Here is a 19,329-nt window from a genome sequence, read left to right on the forward strand (position 1 = left end):
CCCATGTGAAATCTACAGGCACTTTCTACTTTGCTGCTGATATTCAGATTCTTAACCTTATGGTTTTAGCCAGTGCATTCAACTTAGACAACGATGAATTTAAAATACAAGTCACAGCTGACAGTCTGAATCTGTAGGCGACTTCCAAGCACACTGTAAACTCAGGAAGCTTCAGTAGTAACTCTTAGACAACTTTATTGCTACTCCTGATAACTATCCTTACTTTCTTTACAGATAAGTGTGTTGTTTTTTTTTTTTTTTCCTCTTCTTCCCATATAAGCTTAAGTATATATTCACACGATGTATCCAACATCAGGAACATATTCTTGAGCAGTGTTAATGAAGCTGGAAATGCTGATCAACTATGGCATTAGTTCAACAAACTAATATCCCAATTCAGAGCAGTTTCGAAAGAGTTTTTAATGCATTTGCTGAATGACAATGAAGGCAATAAGAAATAGTTATTTTAGTAGTATGTCTGAATTTGTTTTGGAAGTAAACTATTTTTTTTCAAATGTAAAAGCTAACGTTTAAAATCACTGCAGTAGCACATACATATACAAATACAGTTGGGGCAAACTGCAGATTATTAATGTTGTAACGTGTTTTCCATTAGTAGTTTTCAGCTTACATACTGATAGAAAATAAGACCATTATTTCAAGACTCACTATGATTCTAAAATATGTGCCTTAATGTTCTTATATTAATGTTAGTACACACAGCTTTGCTCATCAGCTACTTGCCACAGTATTTTTCATTACATTGTTACATTTTAAAGTTGATCAGAACAACAACACAGGAATCTCTACTTCTGTAAAAGTTGAGCTATGAGAGAAGACAAAGATCAATTCTCCAGAATGCATTCAGTTATCTTAGTATAGACCTATTCTTTCCCTCTCCATATAATTCCCAATCTTCCTGAGTAAGTAATTTCCAACTTCTGCAACAAACGAAGCAGGAAACTACTTTTGTGACTGTACTTCTCTAAGTCTTTCCCAACGTGTATCCTATGCACTAAGTAAAGCAAGGTCTCTGTGAATAACACAGCATGTGATCCTATAAATGGGATGATAGTGTGTGTAAGGAAAACCTGATTTAGGTAAAGATTTTTCAAACATTTTCTGCAACCATAATTTATCATTGACTTAACTGGGAGCTGGAGGATACACGGTAGTTTTGAAAACAAAATCCATGTAATTTACACAGGTAAGATGATTTCTCTGATGTAGTTCTATGATTTAAGAACCCAGTGTCAGGTGCTTACAATGTGATTTCAAAAACACCCAAGTGAGTTAAGAATTTAAGTCAGCTTGACATTTACTTCTGCTTTACTTCAGCTCTTTTGATAGTCCTAAACGCCTTTATAAACAAAGAAAGAAAAAAGTAAGGACATAGTTATGAAACTAAAATGGAGTCATTTTCTACTTAGAGCTGTTAGGTTTCCTTACCTTCTGCCATTCCAGAAGTATTACTGATACTGTGTCTGTTGCAACGAATTATTCTTCTTAGTACATGGGGAAGGAGAGATTTCAAGCCTCCTGTCAAGAGCATCCTTTCAGCCTTAACAGAAAGATGTTATAATAATAAATTTAAACACAATTACATGTATACAACTTCCTTCCTCTTCCTTCCCCTTCCTTCTTTCTTTCTCTCAAGTGCTGGAAAACTTAATTTCAATTTCTTCCTGATGCCCCACCAAGCTTATTATCACTGGGAAATCCTTCATTAAAACCCAAAAGGCAAATTAAAGTCAAAGGGCTGCTTCATTGACATTTTCTGATTAAACAGAAACTGAATCTTTAGATAAATCAACCAGAGATGTGCATGTTAACATTCTGGATAAAATGCAATGTTTTGCTGGCCTGTAATATAAGAAACAGACTTCTTTTTCCCTGTTAAATATTCATTTCCTAGAGTACTCACCCTTCCAAAATTTGCTATAAGTTTAAAATTGTAAAAACATAAATGGACTGATCTACCAAGCTACAATCTGTAATATTACGTCTGCTGAAAATGCTTTCAGACAATGAGCAATCCAACCTTGTGGTAAAAGTAACTATATTCAGAAAATGTCATTTTGATACATTTCATATATATTATACTTTTCAACTACTCATTATGTAGAAATGATATACTGAAATTATAATGAGTACTCCTGTGGCTATTCTTCCACTGGGAAAACAGACATACAGAAGTCACTTCATACAATCTGGAGTAGAAATAGAGATAAGTACCCTAATTACAGTCAGTATCTGGGTCTTTTTACATCTCTTGAAGACTGAACACAACTTTTTTCTACAGTCTAACCAAAGTCAACAGAAAGCTTTTCCCTGAGCCTAAACTATCTAGAAGTAAAAAGGGTTTATTATACAACTGCTAGGACTAAGTAAAATATAGTTCAGGGTAAAATAATAATTTGTCTCCTTATGATTTTAACCTTGATAACTTTTCATGGTCTAATTCAGAGATAACATATTTATCTAATCATATGTTCATTCTAACTAAATAAACTGAATTACTTTCCAAACAACCAAATTACCAACCTCCAAGTTTTTCTTTAATTCAGAAGAAGCCATTCCTGGTGTCAATTGTAAGAAGTAATAAACATGATAAAAATTGTGCTGCTTTTTAAAAAGATGCCAATCAATTAATGTACAATGCAATGTTACAACCTTCTAGCAAAAGTTAACCTTTCTGTTAAAAATCAAAGTTTTCTGTTAAAGTTTTCTGTTAAAGTTTTCTGTTAAAGTTTTCTGTTAAACTCAAAGTAAGAGCAGTAATATGTTTTGATGGAAATTATATTTTTATCACGGGTTGTCTGTCCAAAATGTTTCCCAAAGATTGCAGAATTCTGAGTGGTTAAGTTGGGTGCACTGAAATTTAGAGTAAGCTCTGTATCTGGTCTTTGAAGCCTGTAATGCTTAATTTTAAAATGATTACATAACATTGCCAGCCAAAAGAAATCAGCTTATACTTTTTTTTTCTGAACTCTAGCTTACTACTCTCCAACTCATCCCATCTTTTCTGCTTTTATATAACAGTCTATATGCTGCACAAAAAAATAGTCTTCGTTACAGAATTGTGAACAATTTCAAGCAAATGCTTTAAAGATAACTAGAATTTGGATTGAGAAATGTGACTAGATTCTAATCCAGGCCTATAGGAGACAATTTAAGAAACATTATTTTTACTGCAAAGAGAATTTCTAGCACTACTCTGGAACGATTCATTCAACCACATGTATTCATGTGATTCTTTCAAATTGTTTTTCTTCCTTTCTGAGTATCTTTGAAGTCATCTAATGGTCTTAAGAAGTACTAGCTTACTGGGATTTGAGAGACAGTCTGAAATTTGTGAATTTAGTTTGGGATGAAAGCTATCTTCAGCCAGGTACTTTATCCCAAATGCCCAAGAACGATGTTGGGCAAGCCTGATTTTCAATGCATGGAGTATATGTCCAGCAGAGAAAATGGAAGCACTTACGGAACTTTATTAGCAACATTTAGGCCTTTAAAAGTTTTAGGTTTATATGAAAGTAAGTGTTGAGCAAGCTCTAGTACCGCAAATATAAGTAGTGCCAAAATGCTGTCTCTTAAGTACCTTATGGAAACATTTGGGATTGTAGTTTCAATTTGTGAACACTGCCCCTAGCTGCAAAGCAAGATATATTGTTGATGAATTTGTTAGGAAGTGAATAATTTAAACATTACCTTTGTATAAAAGTAGGATGACTCTCCTCTTTCAGAGGAGAGACAAAACACGCCTTATAACCACTTGTTATCACTAAAGTTCCAGTGGAGATTTTCTAAAACTCTCAGGAACATTCTATAGGATAAAATTCTGAGTTACAACTTTAGATCACTGTATTTGCTATACAATGTCAGTAATAGATTATGTTGGTGTTTTTCTAGTCACTAAATTTGGACAGTCAATAAAAACTCTCAGATGCTTATAGCAAAAAAGTAGCTTTTTGCTATTTGACTTCCTCAGGAATGGCTTATTTCTACACAGTATGTTGTTTCCCCATGCTGGGGGGCACCCTTAAGTTTAGATTCCCCAACCATCTCCAGGACATCCTGGAAAATCGTTAAAGACATCATGAGCATGGCTTGTTTGGGATGACAGGGGAAAAGTACCACAATAACTCAGGTCTTACAGCATCTTCTCCACCTTGACCCATCAGAATGCCTAATGAAGTGTATGGACTGGCTTCATGAGGCATGGGAGTAGCCCTCTATCTAAATGGTCTGGTACGGCTGTTAATCAGTAGTCAAGATCTGTCCCCTGGCCTGTCTTTTTCAACTCCTTTTATTTTGTTTTAAGATAGTTTCAGATAACAGTATCAGCTGTCTCATAGGAATATGCTGGATCATGATATGTGTAAGACAGGGTGTAGGATAAGTGTTAAAAAGTCCTCCAGAGAGGATGCTGACAGGGCCTATGAAATAGCCGTACATTTTGCAGATATTTAAATGAGATTATATTCATAATTATTCATTACCTGGGAAAATGGGAAGATGTCATTTAAGTGTCAGAAAGATTCCACTTTTAGATGTAGTGGGTGTGTCCATACTGCTGTGCTAAACTGCGTCAGATAAAAATGAAAAAATCGATAATAACACAAAAGGATTAATATATCCTTCAGAAGTGTCAGTGTGACTGTTTTGCGGTTACAAGTGTCAAGCAAATTCATGAAATAAAATGAAAAACATAGTACTTCTGCAATTTAAAAAAATGGATCATCTGCAAACAAACAGCCTGTAAAATGTGCTGCTGCTAAGAGCAACAAACAAGTCAACTTGAATACTGGAAAGCAGTTAATACCAATCTCTGATGTTTTAGGTCTGTTTTTCCAGTGGTGTTGGTACACATAAGAATATGGTTTAATGCAGTGATTTTTTTTGAAGTCTAATCTAGAGACTTGCTTGCATGTAGCCCAAAGTCTTTTGTGTGTGTGTGTGTGTAATATAATCTTGCAATTTATGTAACTTTTATCTTATTTTCAATTTAAAGTTCAATTAAAAGAATGGTTGGTGGCATGCACGGGTTCACTGGCCAAAAGAAGCGCAGAGGTCACTAGGTAACACTGTTGGGCAGGTGTTTTTTTTTCCAGATATTGTCATGCAGGTAACTTACCCAAAGCTACTGCTGCACTAACAGGAACAGCAGGGTAACTTGAAACATGAGCCAGCCCATGGGCTGCCTTTACTGATACATAATGGAAAGTAATCTAAACTAATTATAACCTATGAAAACCCTTTGTGTACTATGCTTGCCCTAGTATGAATATGGTTACAGAGGTTTGTTAACGTAAACAGGGCTTAAAAAGACCTGCTGCTTAATTATCAAGCTGATTTGAAATTCTGCCAAATGACTTCTGTGAAAAGTACAAACTTCTTTGAAAATTCACTCCACCTCATTTTCCAAACAGGTCTCACAGTTATACTTGTGATGCTTTATTTGAAGAATCCATTAATGATCCTTTTTGTCCCCATCTGCTTTGAATCATTTGAAAGCACAGAAGTGCTTTGTGTACAACTCCAAAGAGGAAGTGCTTTATATGTTTTCAGATAGTGGTTCATCTAGCAAATTAAGGTTGAACTCTACATTTGAAATACGGGGTATTTGGCTTTGAAATTTAGAAACCTTTAGATAAGGGTCATAAATAGATATCTAAGTTAGTTTCCATTAGTGTTCTCTGCTGCCTAAAGCACTTTGTTTACACTAAAGATCCTGCAGATTGCGTCATTATAAAAAACTGGTAAAAGAACCAATGCATCTTTGAGGCAATCTTGTTTACTTGAGGAAAAAAAAAAAAACACGCAATGTTTAGTTTATCCCAGTATAATATGAACAAGAAACAGAAAGCAATGACCAGTTGCAAAGCAGCCATTTAAGACAGCACTCCATGTTAGTGTGACACATCTTGTACAGCACCTATCCCCTGAACTTTCACCACTACATTTATATCATTTTACACCCAGCTTCTGCTCAGGGACAAAATTGTTTCTGAAGTGGAGAAATCTGGGCAGAGATTTGTTCTTTAGAGACTAGAGAATAGTTCAAGCCCTGCCCTTGCATGGATAGAATCTATCCACAATTTGGGTTGTTTAGGCTTTTATATCCTTCTCAAAGGTGGGAGGCCTCATATATCCTTCCAGTCCCTTGGATCATATCCTAGTTCCTGCATACTTCCCCCATCATCTTACATAAACATATGACCAACAGGCTTTGGAACAGCCACCTCATTTATACACACCTTTAGCAAGATAAAATACACACATAAGAAAAGACAAGGGCCTTTATCAAGATTAAAAATACTGCTGTCATACCTTTGACTTTGCTGACAGGAATACTTAACCAGCTGCAGGAGGAAGAGACAGAAAATGATCTACCAGAGGTTATTTTAGTTTAACACGAACTGCTTATTCAATTTCAAGAAATTGAAAAACAAAACAAAACCATCAGGCTGGCATGTAAATGTAGTCTCCTGATCTACCCTGAGGTACTGAAAAGGCTTAAAATCGCTCTACAATTCTCTGGGCTGAGTCCAGTCACCATTTTTTTTACCTGGGCCTCTTCAAGCACTGAAGCAGCTTGAGGATGCAGGAGGGCCTTGCTTGCTGGCCATCAGTGCCAGACTTTTCCCCCCGCTTTTCTCCTAACCAGTGGAATGCTGCATGTTGGGACCAAGGCAATGAGCATTGGCTGGATAAAAATTCTTGTAGCGAGGAAAATTTTTCTTCCCAATCATACTCATGTGGAAGGAAAGTGGAAGTCCATAGGACAAAGTACAGTGACTTGTACTGCATTGTTTGCAAAGCAGCAGTCATAGGTGCTTATCTTGATAGCCAAGTATGTCACCACCCAGGTTACACCCAGTCATGTCATGCATGATCACAGCATTGACGGGGTGCCTGTTCCTCCCAAGGAATTCCATCCAGATGTAAGCAGATGAGTGATGTTCTGATCCCTACACACCCTAAAAATAGTACCATGCTCCCAAAGAACACTGCTATGCTCCTGCTGTACAGGTTATTCACGTTACCCCCAGGACTATGTCATTTCACGGATGTCTACCAGCAGCTGTGAAGTCACTGTATCCACAGCTCTTCACCAAGCAGAGACATTTACATTCTGGCTGCAAGAGCTCAGGGCCTGACTGGCAAACACAATACATACGTATTTGGTAGACTGCATCAGAAAGCCCAGAAATCATCAGAGTTCATCATCCTTCAATTTGTGAACAAGAACTTGAAGGATTAGTGAATTTTAATCCTGAATTAAAACACCTTGTGGTGGGACCCAAATGAAGATCTGTAACTCATCCATAGCTTTTTTTCCCCTAAATATACAGAGACAATATGAGATTCAATGTCAAGTGAACCTTTGAGGACCTCTGCCTTGCAGTAACAGGAGGGGTAGAAAACCTGAAGGATGTGGCAACTCAGGCAAGCAAATGAGAGTGTTACTACCCTGACCTGATTGCCCAATCATCTGTAGAAGTCAGGAAATAACTTGTTTTATAGATAAATGGCAACCACAGTGATCATGGGAAGAGATATTCTGCAAGTGGTATGTTGGTGCTGCAGAGCAGGCATCAGAAACTTCATCAGTGCCTCCAGTTGTCCTCTCCATTTCTGAACTCGGAGCAGTCATTCAAGACCTGCATACAATGTAATCCTCCCACTGGGCAACTGTCCTCATCCACCAGAATCACCTTTGATTAAGTAGAGACTGGGTTCCCCTAGGGCTGCAATGGTGGGTACTGTTTAGGAGAAAGATGGTTTTGAACTGAAGCATTGTGTCCTGAAAAGCAAATCTCCAATCATGTAACACTTGTAATGTGAGGGGAAGGATTCAGGCCCTTATCAGGCCCTTACCTGGTCAGCTTCACCTCACAGTATGTGGGTGGTCCTGAAGCAGTCAGTCTATCATGAGGATTCAGAGGGTCATCATTGGTGGCAACAGCACCCTGGTTATGCAGTAAGTGCACAGGGAATGTTAAGCAGCTCTGTTAGGCTAGGGTCCTAATGCAGGCCATGCTAGCATAGCTATGCACAGCATGGAGGAGTCAGAGCATGTTCTGAATCTAAACTAGTCTTACTCTAGTCACGAAATGGTAATATGGCACTTTGCATCGTGCAAGTAGAGAATAAATTGAAGAAAAATATGGGACTTACAAGAGCAATGTTTTATGCTACCATTTTGGTTTGTGCTGGTTCTGCTGGCAGAAACGTATAGTCATTCCTAATGTATCAACGAACATTCATTTAAGGTGGAGAAACTGGAAGGTTCAGAGTAATGGTAGAGAGAGAACTTCTCATGTAAGTTTCTAGTTACAGACTAGATCAGGTATCTGATGACTAAGTGCTGTCACTCTTAGATATCCAGTGTTTAATACAATAAACTACGGTATTCAATGCAGTTAAAGCAATTAGAGTGAGCATCTCAAACTGCTAGCTTCATGTGCAGTTTCAGTAGAAGCTCAAGAATTTTGAAAAAACACAGGCTTCAACTTTTTAGCCCATACAATTAATCCTCAACTTCTACTGCTTTCCCTATGAGGAAACGGTAAGTTGAATAAGACCTGCAGGCCTGTCACCCTCACACCTTTTGTCACCACAGAATCTTATTTTTAAAATGCAGCATTGGTGCTAAAGAGATGATTCATAATGCTGCAGCATCGGTTACCTGGTTTTAAAGAGATGTTAATGTCATCATTTTGATTTTCATTACTACACAATACGAAGCTAAGGGCTGTAAATGCCTTATGCGTCAATAGCCTGATTTTATATTTTTAAAAGATCTGAACTACAGAGGATTTATCTCAGTGTGCTCTAGTTCCAAATTCAATTTTTTAATGGAGACTTGAGCCGATATTTTGTATACAGGCAGTACAGAACAAAAGTTAAGCTATTACTATTTTTTTATTATGTATTTATTTGGGGCTTTGTTCCTAGATATGGCTCAGGTTATATGCACAAACCCTTGTCTCTGATTTTGCAATGTAAGGACTCAAACCTGTACTGCCTCTCTGCATATAAGTAAAAGAGAAAAGCAGTCCTGTTCAGTTCAAGGACAGATGAAGTGCTCAGACATTTGCTGTATTGTACTTCATCTATGTGACTGTTTGCAAACAAGCTATGTACTATACACAGATCTGAATAAAGAATGATGTGACAGGAGAGATTAATTTAAGGTAAAGACAGAAGAAGATACAAGCAATATATATACTTTATAAAAATACATGTATATGGGACAAGATAACATCCTTGATAAAAAGAAAGTTATAATTACTATTGCTGAACCATACAGCTACTATACACACACACTTGACATAGAAAAGATAACTTACCAAGAGGATATAAAAGAATATGAAACCATTTATAAAAATTAAGAAATCTGTGGTCTCCTAATCAAACAATAAACATGCTTTTTCATCTTGTTTACTGGAAATTTTAAAAACTAAGCATTCTGAGTAGGTCCAGCTTCAGTTTGGAAAATATTACACAATATTTTCCACTCCTATTGAAGAAGGAAACGATTACAATCTGTACTTGGTTTCCAACTCTGGACAAAAAAAAAAAAGTGTCTATGAATATATATATATCTACACATATATGTGCATTCATTCCATGGTTGATCACATAGAGAAAACTTCTCAATTAAAGAGAGTTATTTCAATGGTTATCCTAAAGTTCAAGATGTGTATGTGAGTCTTCTATGGTTACTAAGTATACAAAAGAAAGTACGCAAAACAAAGTGCATTAAGCAAGCATTGTTTAGGATACAATCTATGCATATTAAAAATAGCTAAAAGTATTAACAGAAATGCATCTGAATTCGGTCACCTTGGGTTCATGAGTTGTGCAGAAGTCACACATCTGAAATGTATTTCCTAAAAATAAACTCTGAAGCAGAGGATGCTGTGCTTATAGATGGACCGTTTTGTTCCTAATAGACATGTATTTTTGATGGAGAATCAATACCTGACCTTATATAGTAATTATCAGCTTCAGTGAAAAAGACAGTTTTTCCAGTTTTCAGTTGTGGTCTAAGGGTTTTCATCATATTACATTAATGAGAAATTTTGGGAAACATCTTTTTTTTTTTTTCTTTTTTTTTTTTCTTTTCTTTTTTTCTGTGTCTGTATATTGCTCAGCACAAAAGAGTGCCAGTCTATAGCCAGGGCTTTTCAGCATCACTGCAGTGTGATGCAACCTCTTACCTGCACCAAACTCTTGTCCTGTGACTACAGCCGTAAGCTTATGTTTTCAATTCTAGATTGAAACATCTGCTTAAATAACCTCTGACATGTAATACTGCACATAAAATAAGATTGTAAATTAATTCTTTAGATCTTTTTATAATAAATCAGAATAAATTACTGGCTTCTTTGTAGCAGTTTATGAATACTATAGGTAACCTGAATGCTAAGATATTTATTGCATGAATGTGTGGACTTAATATCCAGATGCAAGACAAATAAATAACCAGGAAAGCCAAGAGATGAGCTGCTAAGATAAGAGATAAGTTGCTCTCAAGTAAATAGCTAAAGATTTGCAATTAACATTCTGTGAACAGGTAATAGTAAGGTAGTAAGCCTTTAAATGTTTTGGTTTTATTGTTATTCTAGACAGGGCTATGTTCTAATAAGGCTGTATGATTTCTTGATTTGTCCCTTCTAAGAATCTCAACAGGAATGAAGTTTACAAAACCACAGAACAATCAAATAAACAGGACCAAAATAGATTGCTGTAGGCCAAAGCTTCATCTATAAGAGGATTCACTGTGAAGCTTCAACCCAGAGAGGTAAAAGCATTAATAGGAAGCAACCACTGATAATGTGCATAATCACTTGCAACTATGACAATACCATCCTTGAATATGTAATTGAAGACAAACGTTGCTGCTACTGTAGCAGAGGTAGGGAGTAGGGGGGAGCAGGCTGCTCTCTTGGGGTTGTGTGGGTGGGGCAAGAATTCATTTGCCTCTGCAGAGAAAAAGAGGCACTGTTGGTTTTGAGAAGGTATGATTGCTTTTTCTTGGGATATCTGAAGCCAGAGAGGGTACATAAAGGGCTCCAGAAAGCATGATACCGGTCTGTCTTGAAACACAAGGTTAAAAAAGGGATTAACTGTCAAAAGGGAGGGACTCATAATTTTTGCAGAGATTGCCTTCATCCCCTCCTATAACCAAAGAACAGTGCTCCAGGACTGCAGTGAACATTGCAGGTTCATGGCCAATCCCATGTGACTTGTAATTGTTGCTCTAGTACTTGCTAAAGCAATCCAAAAGCTTTTTTTTTTTTTTTTTTTTTTTTTTTTTTGTCTGCTTGTGTGTGTGTCTAATGCATGAAGCAAACAAATACTTCACACTTGTCCACTGTCTTTCATCACATAGTTTTCTAAAGAGAAATACTGTCACATAGGGGAACAGTTTTACTGATTTTTAATCTAAAGAGTTAGGAAAATAACATAAAGCTTCTAACAACATCTCACTACCACCCAAAACCAAATGCTTTGGTGGGAAGACATCTTAAGGCCACATTGCAAATGTATGCTACTCAGAGAGCGTGTGGTTAAGTTAAAGCGATACCCTAACTTCACGGTTTATTGCAAAGAATGCTGCGAATCCGTGGGGTTCACCTCATTTGACTTCACATTTTGAAGATGCAAACATCTACTGCATCTTGCTAAAGTTGTAGAAAGGCAACATTGAGTCCAATGAGAAGCAAATCACTTACTACTCAGTTTCTGTAATTATACGGTTGGATTTCATGTAATAAAATCTGGCTGAATAGGAATGTGTTCCTTTGAAATTGGAGAGAGACCTGGTATTAGTGTAAAGCTTCATTAAATACCAGAAAATGCTGGGGGTGGGGGTAGAGGGCTGTCGTAGCTCAGAGTTATTGGAGTTATTTACAATGTCAACAATCTATATTGCTGTAACGTTTCCAATAAATACATTAGCAGGCAGTCACAACACAAAAGTAGTTTTCAATGTGACATGTTGTAAAGAAGAGGATGCCAAACCTTACTCTTAGACAGACTTTCTAAATGACAGCCAAAAGAAAATTGTTTAAAGAGACATTTCTGTGCACAAAAGGCTAACGCTCTGGAGAAAATGCAAATCTTGAGGATTTTAGAAAAGGAGTGTAAAATGCCTTCTGACCAACGTGAATTCTGATATCCTCTCAGAAGAGTGTCACAGCCAAACAGCTTACATCAGAAAAGAGGTGTATTGAAACTGCCAGTTCTAGCATCTAAATAACCTATGTTTCCCTGTAAACTCTTTACCTGAGAAAGTACAGCTGTGCATGGATTATTGAAATCTCAGAGAACTGTTGGTGCCTGATACATATCCCATGCTTACTGCAAATATTGTACTGGGCAACATGAGGCAGGGAGACTTGTGCTTCACACTCTAGGTTTGAATATCAAAGAGTGGCAGATCCAACAGAAAAGACTGCATAGCCCGGAGGAGCTAAAAGGTAACAATTCTTCACTCTCTCCCTTTTTTTAAACTAAATAATTTTGGGTCATCAGACTGTGCTAGTAAGCAGCAAACTCAAAGCAAACACATGGAGGTTTTTCTTCATACACTGCATGCTTAAGCTGTAGAAGTTTCTGGCTATGGCGTTGTGACACCACATAGCTGCTACTGGACAGCACTGGAGACACTATGCTGAGCTTGATCTGCATCCTGTCTCAAAAAATCAGTAGAGCATCTCCTGTTTTTATAATCCTTTGTAATATTATGTGATTGTTTAAAATGTTCTCTTCTGCTATTTCAAGTAATGGGAATACCTCATCTTTTTGACTTTAAAAGAGTAATTTCAAAATCAATAACCATTTAACTTTCGTCAAGGCAAAGGAAACAAGCATACAGGAGTCTCTGCAATATTGTTGACTTTATTAATCTTTTTGCTCCATGGTAATTTAACAGATGCAATATCTTTAAATATGACAGTAGAGAAACGTTGTGGAAATGAACTTAATGGTTTTCATTCATGCTTTTCAAAAACTGCCTCTCCACCTTCATTACATGTCATTTTTTTCACTATCTCCTTTTTTTGACTTCAAGTACTACAATGCATACCTTCAAGCTCTGCCTGTTAATCTTTTTTTTTTTTTTTTCTCATGTTTTTGCTTCCTTCTTTGGGGGTGGAGAGCAGATGCATGGCTTCTGAAACTATCAGGATGTACTCACAGTCTCCATGCTGAGTTAAAAGTTTTAATTTCCTCATCTCTAGCTTTCAGATCATGTTGATTAGCTTCTCCTTTTTAAAGTCCCCTTCTCCAAAATTTAGAGACAATTTTCAAAATAATGAGAATTTTCATGAGTTTTCTGAAACGGATTTTGAGCTTAATTACAATGCAGTCAGTATTACTCAGAGTTTTAAAGATACCATTATGTGGAACATCCCTCTGTGTTTTTTACAACAAATTTGAAAAGAATTTCAAATTGCTGTGAGTGAGTGACGATTAGGGTCGAAAAAACAATTATTCGTATTAACTAGAAATTCCAGCTCTGTCTAGCTTAGGCATTTAAGCAGATCAGAAATTGAAATAACCCCCCTACTTCTGTTCTGCTAGATAGTACGGCTTCCTTTCCTCTCTGAACGGTGTTCACTCATTTTCCTTTTCCTCATTAGAAAACAAGTAATATAACATATTTAAAATTGTTTCTCTTCTAGAGCCATAGAGATTTTTAACAAACTTTTGAAAGTGCTGCTTTCAGAAGGGACAGTAGGTGTACTGTAATCAAAGAAAAAATATACTTTTAGTGGAGAAATGATTACTAACTGAAAGAGGACTTAAGTTTAATCACAGAAATAAATTTTCATGTAAAGATGTAACTCTAGGATCAGTGACACATCTTCATCACTTACATTCACTCTTTCAAGAAACGATCCACTTCCTGACAGAGCTGTACCACTTCCGTTAAAAGAATTATTAGGCATGGATGCTTAGCATAACTTCTCCTTTCATGGTATGACATTAAGCGGTTTTAGAGAGATAAAACTGTTGGCTGGAGCAGTTGCATGCAAAAATGCTTAAAACAGCATATTTACCTACCCTATTTACTTTTTGACAATTATTGAGCACAAAGTGTTCAAATGCAGATTTAAAAGGAAAATAAATGGTTAAATACAGATAATATATGTAAACGAGGAATTAGTACCTTTACTGCATTAAGATTTTACCCAAAGACCATTTCATGTTCTGAATGTTCTTCCTGGGGAATCCTTGCTTAAATTAATTTATTGTTTTCCAAAATTGGATCCTCTTTTTCCCTCGCTGTGCAAATGTTCTCTGTGATTATGGGGAACACTTTGTATCATCCAGCTTTCCAACATTTGTACTTTGAAAATAGCATCTATTTTTGTAACAATTCAATGACCATAAGAAAGTGCTACATGTCTTCAACCTTAGCACCATATAAACTACCTTTTTCATATGCAGCTCCTCTTCAGAGAGAAAGTAAATCAAGTATGTCAATGGTGTAAAGCAGTGACACCCTGGAAGTATGCAGCTACAGCACTCATTTTCTTCTTTCTTTCTGTCTCATTTCCTCTCAGAAGTCTGTATATTGAGCATTTCAATTTCATTTTCACCTCAGCTCTCAAACCATCTTGGCACACCAGCTCTTTTCGAACCCAAAAGGAAATGTGATACTTTTTCTTAAATGTTCAGCGATATCTTTCCATGTGGGTATTTCCCACAACATTTTTTCCTGTCTCTCTTTGCAATTAGGAATGGCAAGTAAATCTACATATTTCTGAACAGTTGTGTTGTGGGGTAGGTAAGGGACATCTATCTTTAGAACTCTGTTACTCCATGTTCCCAAACTTGCAGCACATGCTCAGCTCAAACATTGAACTGTTGGCTGACTGACCTGTCAGGCTGCTCTTATTGTACACATGAGTATCAGCATGACTCAAAAATACCATGTACAAAATAGACATCTGCATTATAGAGGGCAAGTGGCTCCTCACTACCCAATAGTCTTTAATTGTTTTTATTTCTTTTTGTTTTAACACTGGAGAGGTAATCTGTTGAATGCTCAACCATGCCAAATAGTATTTTTTTTTTTGTTCAGTGTTATTGCACACACCTGAAGTATTATTTAAAACGCAAATAACATTTTCAGTCAGTTATACTGCACTCTGAGCTGCTCTTCCAAAAGTACAGTTTACATAGCAAGGGTGGTTTTACTTCTCCAAACTATAAAGCAATCTGTTACAGACCATTCTAGGCTCCCTGTGGGTCTATAGCCCATGATTGTTTCTGTACTTTTCACATGCCTTCTTTGGCTGCAGGCTCAAGCCAATTACCTCCTTCATCTGACTCTGTGACTCTCTCAGTTAGTTATTTAAACGGGACAAATGCAGAATCTGAGTGCTTGTAACACAACTATCCGTGTTCCTGACTGATGGTGTGCTTTTGGGTATGGTTGGGCCCCTGACTAGTACCCTCTCAATGTCCTTGTAGAAACTGGGGGCCAGCATGGCTCAGTAACTGTTTACAATCTCGCTAAATCCAGGAAGCAGTATGGAAAAGGCCACCCTGATTTGAAAAGTAAAGAATTTAGTTGTATGCTTGCAAATTATGCCATGTTGTCACCTGCCCTGACACCTAGAGAATGAATCTTGCTCTGTTTTATTTACTGCTACAGATGTAACCTGTATATGTCCAACTACCTGTAAATCCTATCTACCCTTAACAGTGACAAAACTCTGCCCTTTTACAAATGACCACAAGGCCAGAAACCAGTACAGTGATAATGATTCAAAGACAAAAGTGATGAAGTTAATGAAACCAGCCCGCTATGCCTGGACCATTCCACTAAAAGCAGGTCTACACTTAAATCAAGCACAGGACTGAGTTTTATTCCCCATTGCACCTAAAAGTTTAATTGAAATGAAATCTTGAACATAGTCTTGTACTGACGGAATAGACAGGAGATTTAGGATTTCAGTCCCTTTGTCATAATGTCATAATGTATGTCAAAAGGTGGGATTATATTCAAGCATTCAGTAGGACTGTTTTGCTGTTTCTGGGTATGACGAGAGAACCTTACTGCTACAATATTTTAATTCTGGAGATAATGTTATGAAAAAATCTTAATTTTTTAGATGAAATAACCATATTGTTCCTTTACTTTTGCCAAAGTGCAAGCAAATCAGAAGGTCTCTCAGTGACAACAATGAACTTTCAGCTCATGCAATATGACTTTCCAAGCCCAGTCACAACTGAATTTAAATATACAGAGTAATTACTGTCTTGCTATAAGCATAGTCTGCAGATACAATAATGTATCACTAACCTTGGTTAGATTTTTGGGGGTTTTCACCTCATTCTTTAAGGTTGTTAAATCCTTTAACCTGAAATTTAAAAGGAGAAAAGAGATTTCAGCCCAAGGCAAATAAGCAGATAAAGTCTGTCAAGCTATGACCATCTGAAAACAAGACTATTTGCAACTGTTGGATTCATTGCCAGCTCCACTCACACTAAGTGCTAGTAAAGAACAGAACAGAGTCAAATTTCAGTTACTCTCTTCTGTGGCTGCCAGGGACAGTTAGTCCAAAGCGCTGGCTAGCAGAGCCCCTACATGACATTGTGCTAGTCTCTTTACGATCTAACATCTAGGACAAAGGATAACCAGAAGCTGTTGCAACTTCTACAGAAGTAAAGCTGATGCTCCCGCTAGGTGTGGAAAGGAGCCATGAGTTATAAAGATGCAAAAATTTAACAATTAACTTTATCTGTTTATTTTGTATTTTCGTTATTTTCCCTTTTGTAAGGGAACCGCTAATGTAACATTTACTATCGCTGCAACTGAGACACTGCAATGTCACTTCTAACACAAAGTGACAAAAGTTAGCCAATCGGTGCTTTTTCAGTTTGAAAACACCTTCTGTAATCAAACTTTCTATATTTTTAATCTTGATAAAATACTGTCCGGAAGGCAGTAACTGAATGGACAATTCCAGTTAAGTTAGGTGCGTACCACATGCTATGGGCCAATACCGCAGCAGTACTCCTGCAGTGTTTTCTAGAGAACATCCTCAAAAAGTTCAACCAGGAATACCATAAAAGAAAACCCTTGGGTATTTTAACCTCTGAAAACAAACAAAACTAAACTGAACTTAAAATAAGATGTGGTATTTAAGTAATACTATAGTAGAAAGCTCCTATGAACTTTAAATAGTTCAATCTCTCCTCAGGAAATGGTAGAAACATGGGTATATATGTACAAATACTCAAGTAGTATGTATACGTATGCAAACACACACGAAGAAAAACACAATACTGGAATGTGAATAAAGGCTGAGCAGAAGACATTTTATTTCACTCATGTCCAGTGTACCAAAATGAGGCTCTGCATGTGCATGCTGCTCCTGTGTATGACACGACATTCAAAAGAAACAAGCTGGGAATTACGGTGATAAGAACTGAGAAGAAGAGTAATTTGTGTAATCTGACAGAGGATGGGGGAAGCCGCAGGCTGCTGTGGGTGTACCCGCCTGCTTATCCATCGCAGCAGACCGAGAGGCTTAAGTGAGATCGAGAGGCCTGGTATCACCCCAAACACCTCTCCTTCCAAAGTCATAGAATCATTAAGGCACGAAAAGGCCTCCAAGGTCACCTGGTCCAACCACCCCCTGCCCCCATGTCACCCACTAACCCATGTCCCCAAGCACCACGTCCAACCTTTCCTGGAACACTCCCTGGGACGGTGACTCCACCGCCTCCCTGGGCACCCCGTCCCAGCGCCTGACAGCTCTTTCTGAGAAGAAATGTCTCCTCATTCCCAACCCGAACCTGAGGCCATCCCCTCTGGCCCTACCACTAGAGAAGAAGCCGACCCCAGCTCCCCACAAACCCCCGGTCCCGTGAGGGAGCCCCCACCCGGCACTGCCCGGGGCCGTTTTTACCTTCCAGCACCTCCCACCTCCTGCGCACCCCACGGCCCTCCCCAGCCCACCCCCGACCCCGGGGGAAGGTCCCGGCAGCGCCTTGGAGCCTCCCGCCCCCATCTTGTGGGGCCGCCGAGCCGAGCCGAGCCGTGTCCCCCCCTCACAGCCCCTCCACCCGCCTCCATGGAAGCGATGCCAGCCGGCTCCCCCCCCGCCGCCCCTGCGAGTGGGGAGGCCCACGGCTGCCCCCCCCCCCCCCCGCCCACCAGCCCGGTGGAACAGGCCCGAGGGCGGGGCGCCACCGCCCGCTCCTTGGGATGATTGACAGCCGCAGCGGTCAATCGGCTCCTTCTCTTGTCCCCTAGGCAACGCAGCGCCCGCCCCCAGGGGAGGGCGGGGGGAGCGGGAGAGGCGGGCGGGAATGTTTACAAACAAGATCAGGGAGTAGAGGGGTGGGGAGGGAGGAGCGGGGGGGCGGGGCCAACGATTGGCGCAGCCGCCGAGCCAATGAGGGAAGGCGCCGCGGGGCGGAAGGGCGGGGGGCGGTGCGCGGGCCGCTCTCTACCCAATCGCCGCTGGGGGCCGCGGGCGCGCGGGCCAATCAGCGCTCGGCGGGCAGGGAGGGGGCCCAGCGAGGAGCGGGGGCTGCCCTCCCTCTCCCTTCGGCTGGGCTCGGCTGGGCTCGGCTGGGCTCGGCGCCGCGCCGCGGGGCGGGGAGCGCGGCCGGAGCGAGGGGGAGGGGAGCCGCAAGGACATGGGCCGGCCCTGAGGGCCGGGGGAGGGCAGCCTACGTGTGTGTGTGTGAGTGTGTGTGTGAGTGTGTGAGCGCCTCCACGGCCCCCGCTCCCCGCTCCTCGCCGGCTGCATTTCACCCAGCTCCTATGGCCCCGGCTCGCCGCCAAGTGAAAAAATAAATAAAGAATAAAGCAAAAAAAAAAAAAAAATTACTAAAAATCCCCGCCCGGGACCGGACCATGGAGGGACCCTCGGGCCCGGCGGAGGACGGAGCCCGGCCGCTGCTCACCGTCAGGCACGAGCTGCGCAACGGTGAGTGGGGGGGGGGGTGAGGGGGGCGTGAAATGGCGGCCGGGGGCGCTGAGGGGAGCGGCCGGGCCCGGGGGGGTGAGGAGGAGGAGGAAGGGGCCGGGAGAGTTGTGCGGGACCGGGGGGGCAGCCCCGGGGGGATGGAGGGAGGAGAGGGGGGAAGGAGCGCTGGGGGGGGGGCGCTTCGGCCGCTGGGCGTGTGTGGGGGGGTGCGAGCCCCGTCCCGCTGCGCTGTGCTGTGGGTGCTGCCGGAGGGGGCACGGGGCCGCGGGTCAGGCTCCTGGGTGTGTGGAGCAGTCCCTCGGACTTCTGTGGCTCTGCCGGTGTGGGTGGGGGGCTGGTTGTCGCGGTCCTA

General features: G+C 40.0%; 2 protein-coding genes across 5 annotated transcripts in view; one reads left to right on the top strand and one right to left on the bottom strand.

Annotated features, from left to right (window-relative positions):
• The window catches only part of DGLUCY (D-glutamate cyclase), a 43,133-nt gene extending 25,144 nt beyond the window's left edge, over positions 1–17,989 (bottom strand). For 3 of the 4 annotated variants that reach the window (XM_032188373.1, XM_032188375.1, XM_032188376.1), the window contains exons 1-3: positions 17,949–17,983; positions 16,337–16,394; positions 1,450–1,561 (exon numbers count right to left, since the gene is read on the bottom strand). In XM_032188373.1, coding sequence (XP_032044264.1) covers positions 1,450–1,552 — 103 coding nt within the window. In that variant the 5' untranslated portion in view covers positions 1,553–1,561; positions 16,337–16,394; positions 17,949–17,983. Of the gene's footprint in view, positions 1–1,449; positions 1,562–4,502; positions 4,587–16,336; positions 16,395–17,948 lie in introns of all 4 variants that reach the window. The other variant, XM_032188374.1, reaches the window with a different exon arrangement.
• A 685-nt stretch (positions 17,990–18,674) lies between these two features.
• The window catches only part of RPS6KA5 (ribosomal protein S6 kinase A5), a 75,828-nt gene continuing 75,173 nt past the window's right edge, over positions 18,675–19,329 (top strand). Inside the window, exon 1 of the mRNA XM_032188172.1 lies at positions 18,675–18,977. Coding sequence (XP_032044063.1) covers positions 18,905–18,977 — 73 coding nt within the window. The 5' untranslated portion in view covers positions 18,675–18,904. The remainder of the gene's footprint in view (positions 18,978–19,329) is intronic.

This window comes from Aythya fuligula, chromosome 5 (assembly GCF_009819795.1).
Source record: "Aythya fuligula isolate bAytFul2 chromosome 5, bAytFul2.pri, whole genome shotgun sequence".
Lineage (NCBI taxonomy): Eukaryota > Metazoa > Chordata > Aves > Anseriformes > Anatidae > Aythya > Aythya fuligula.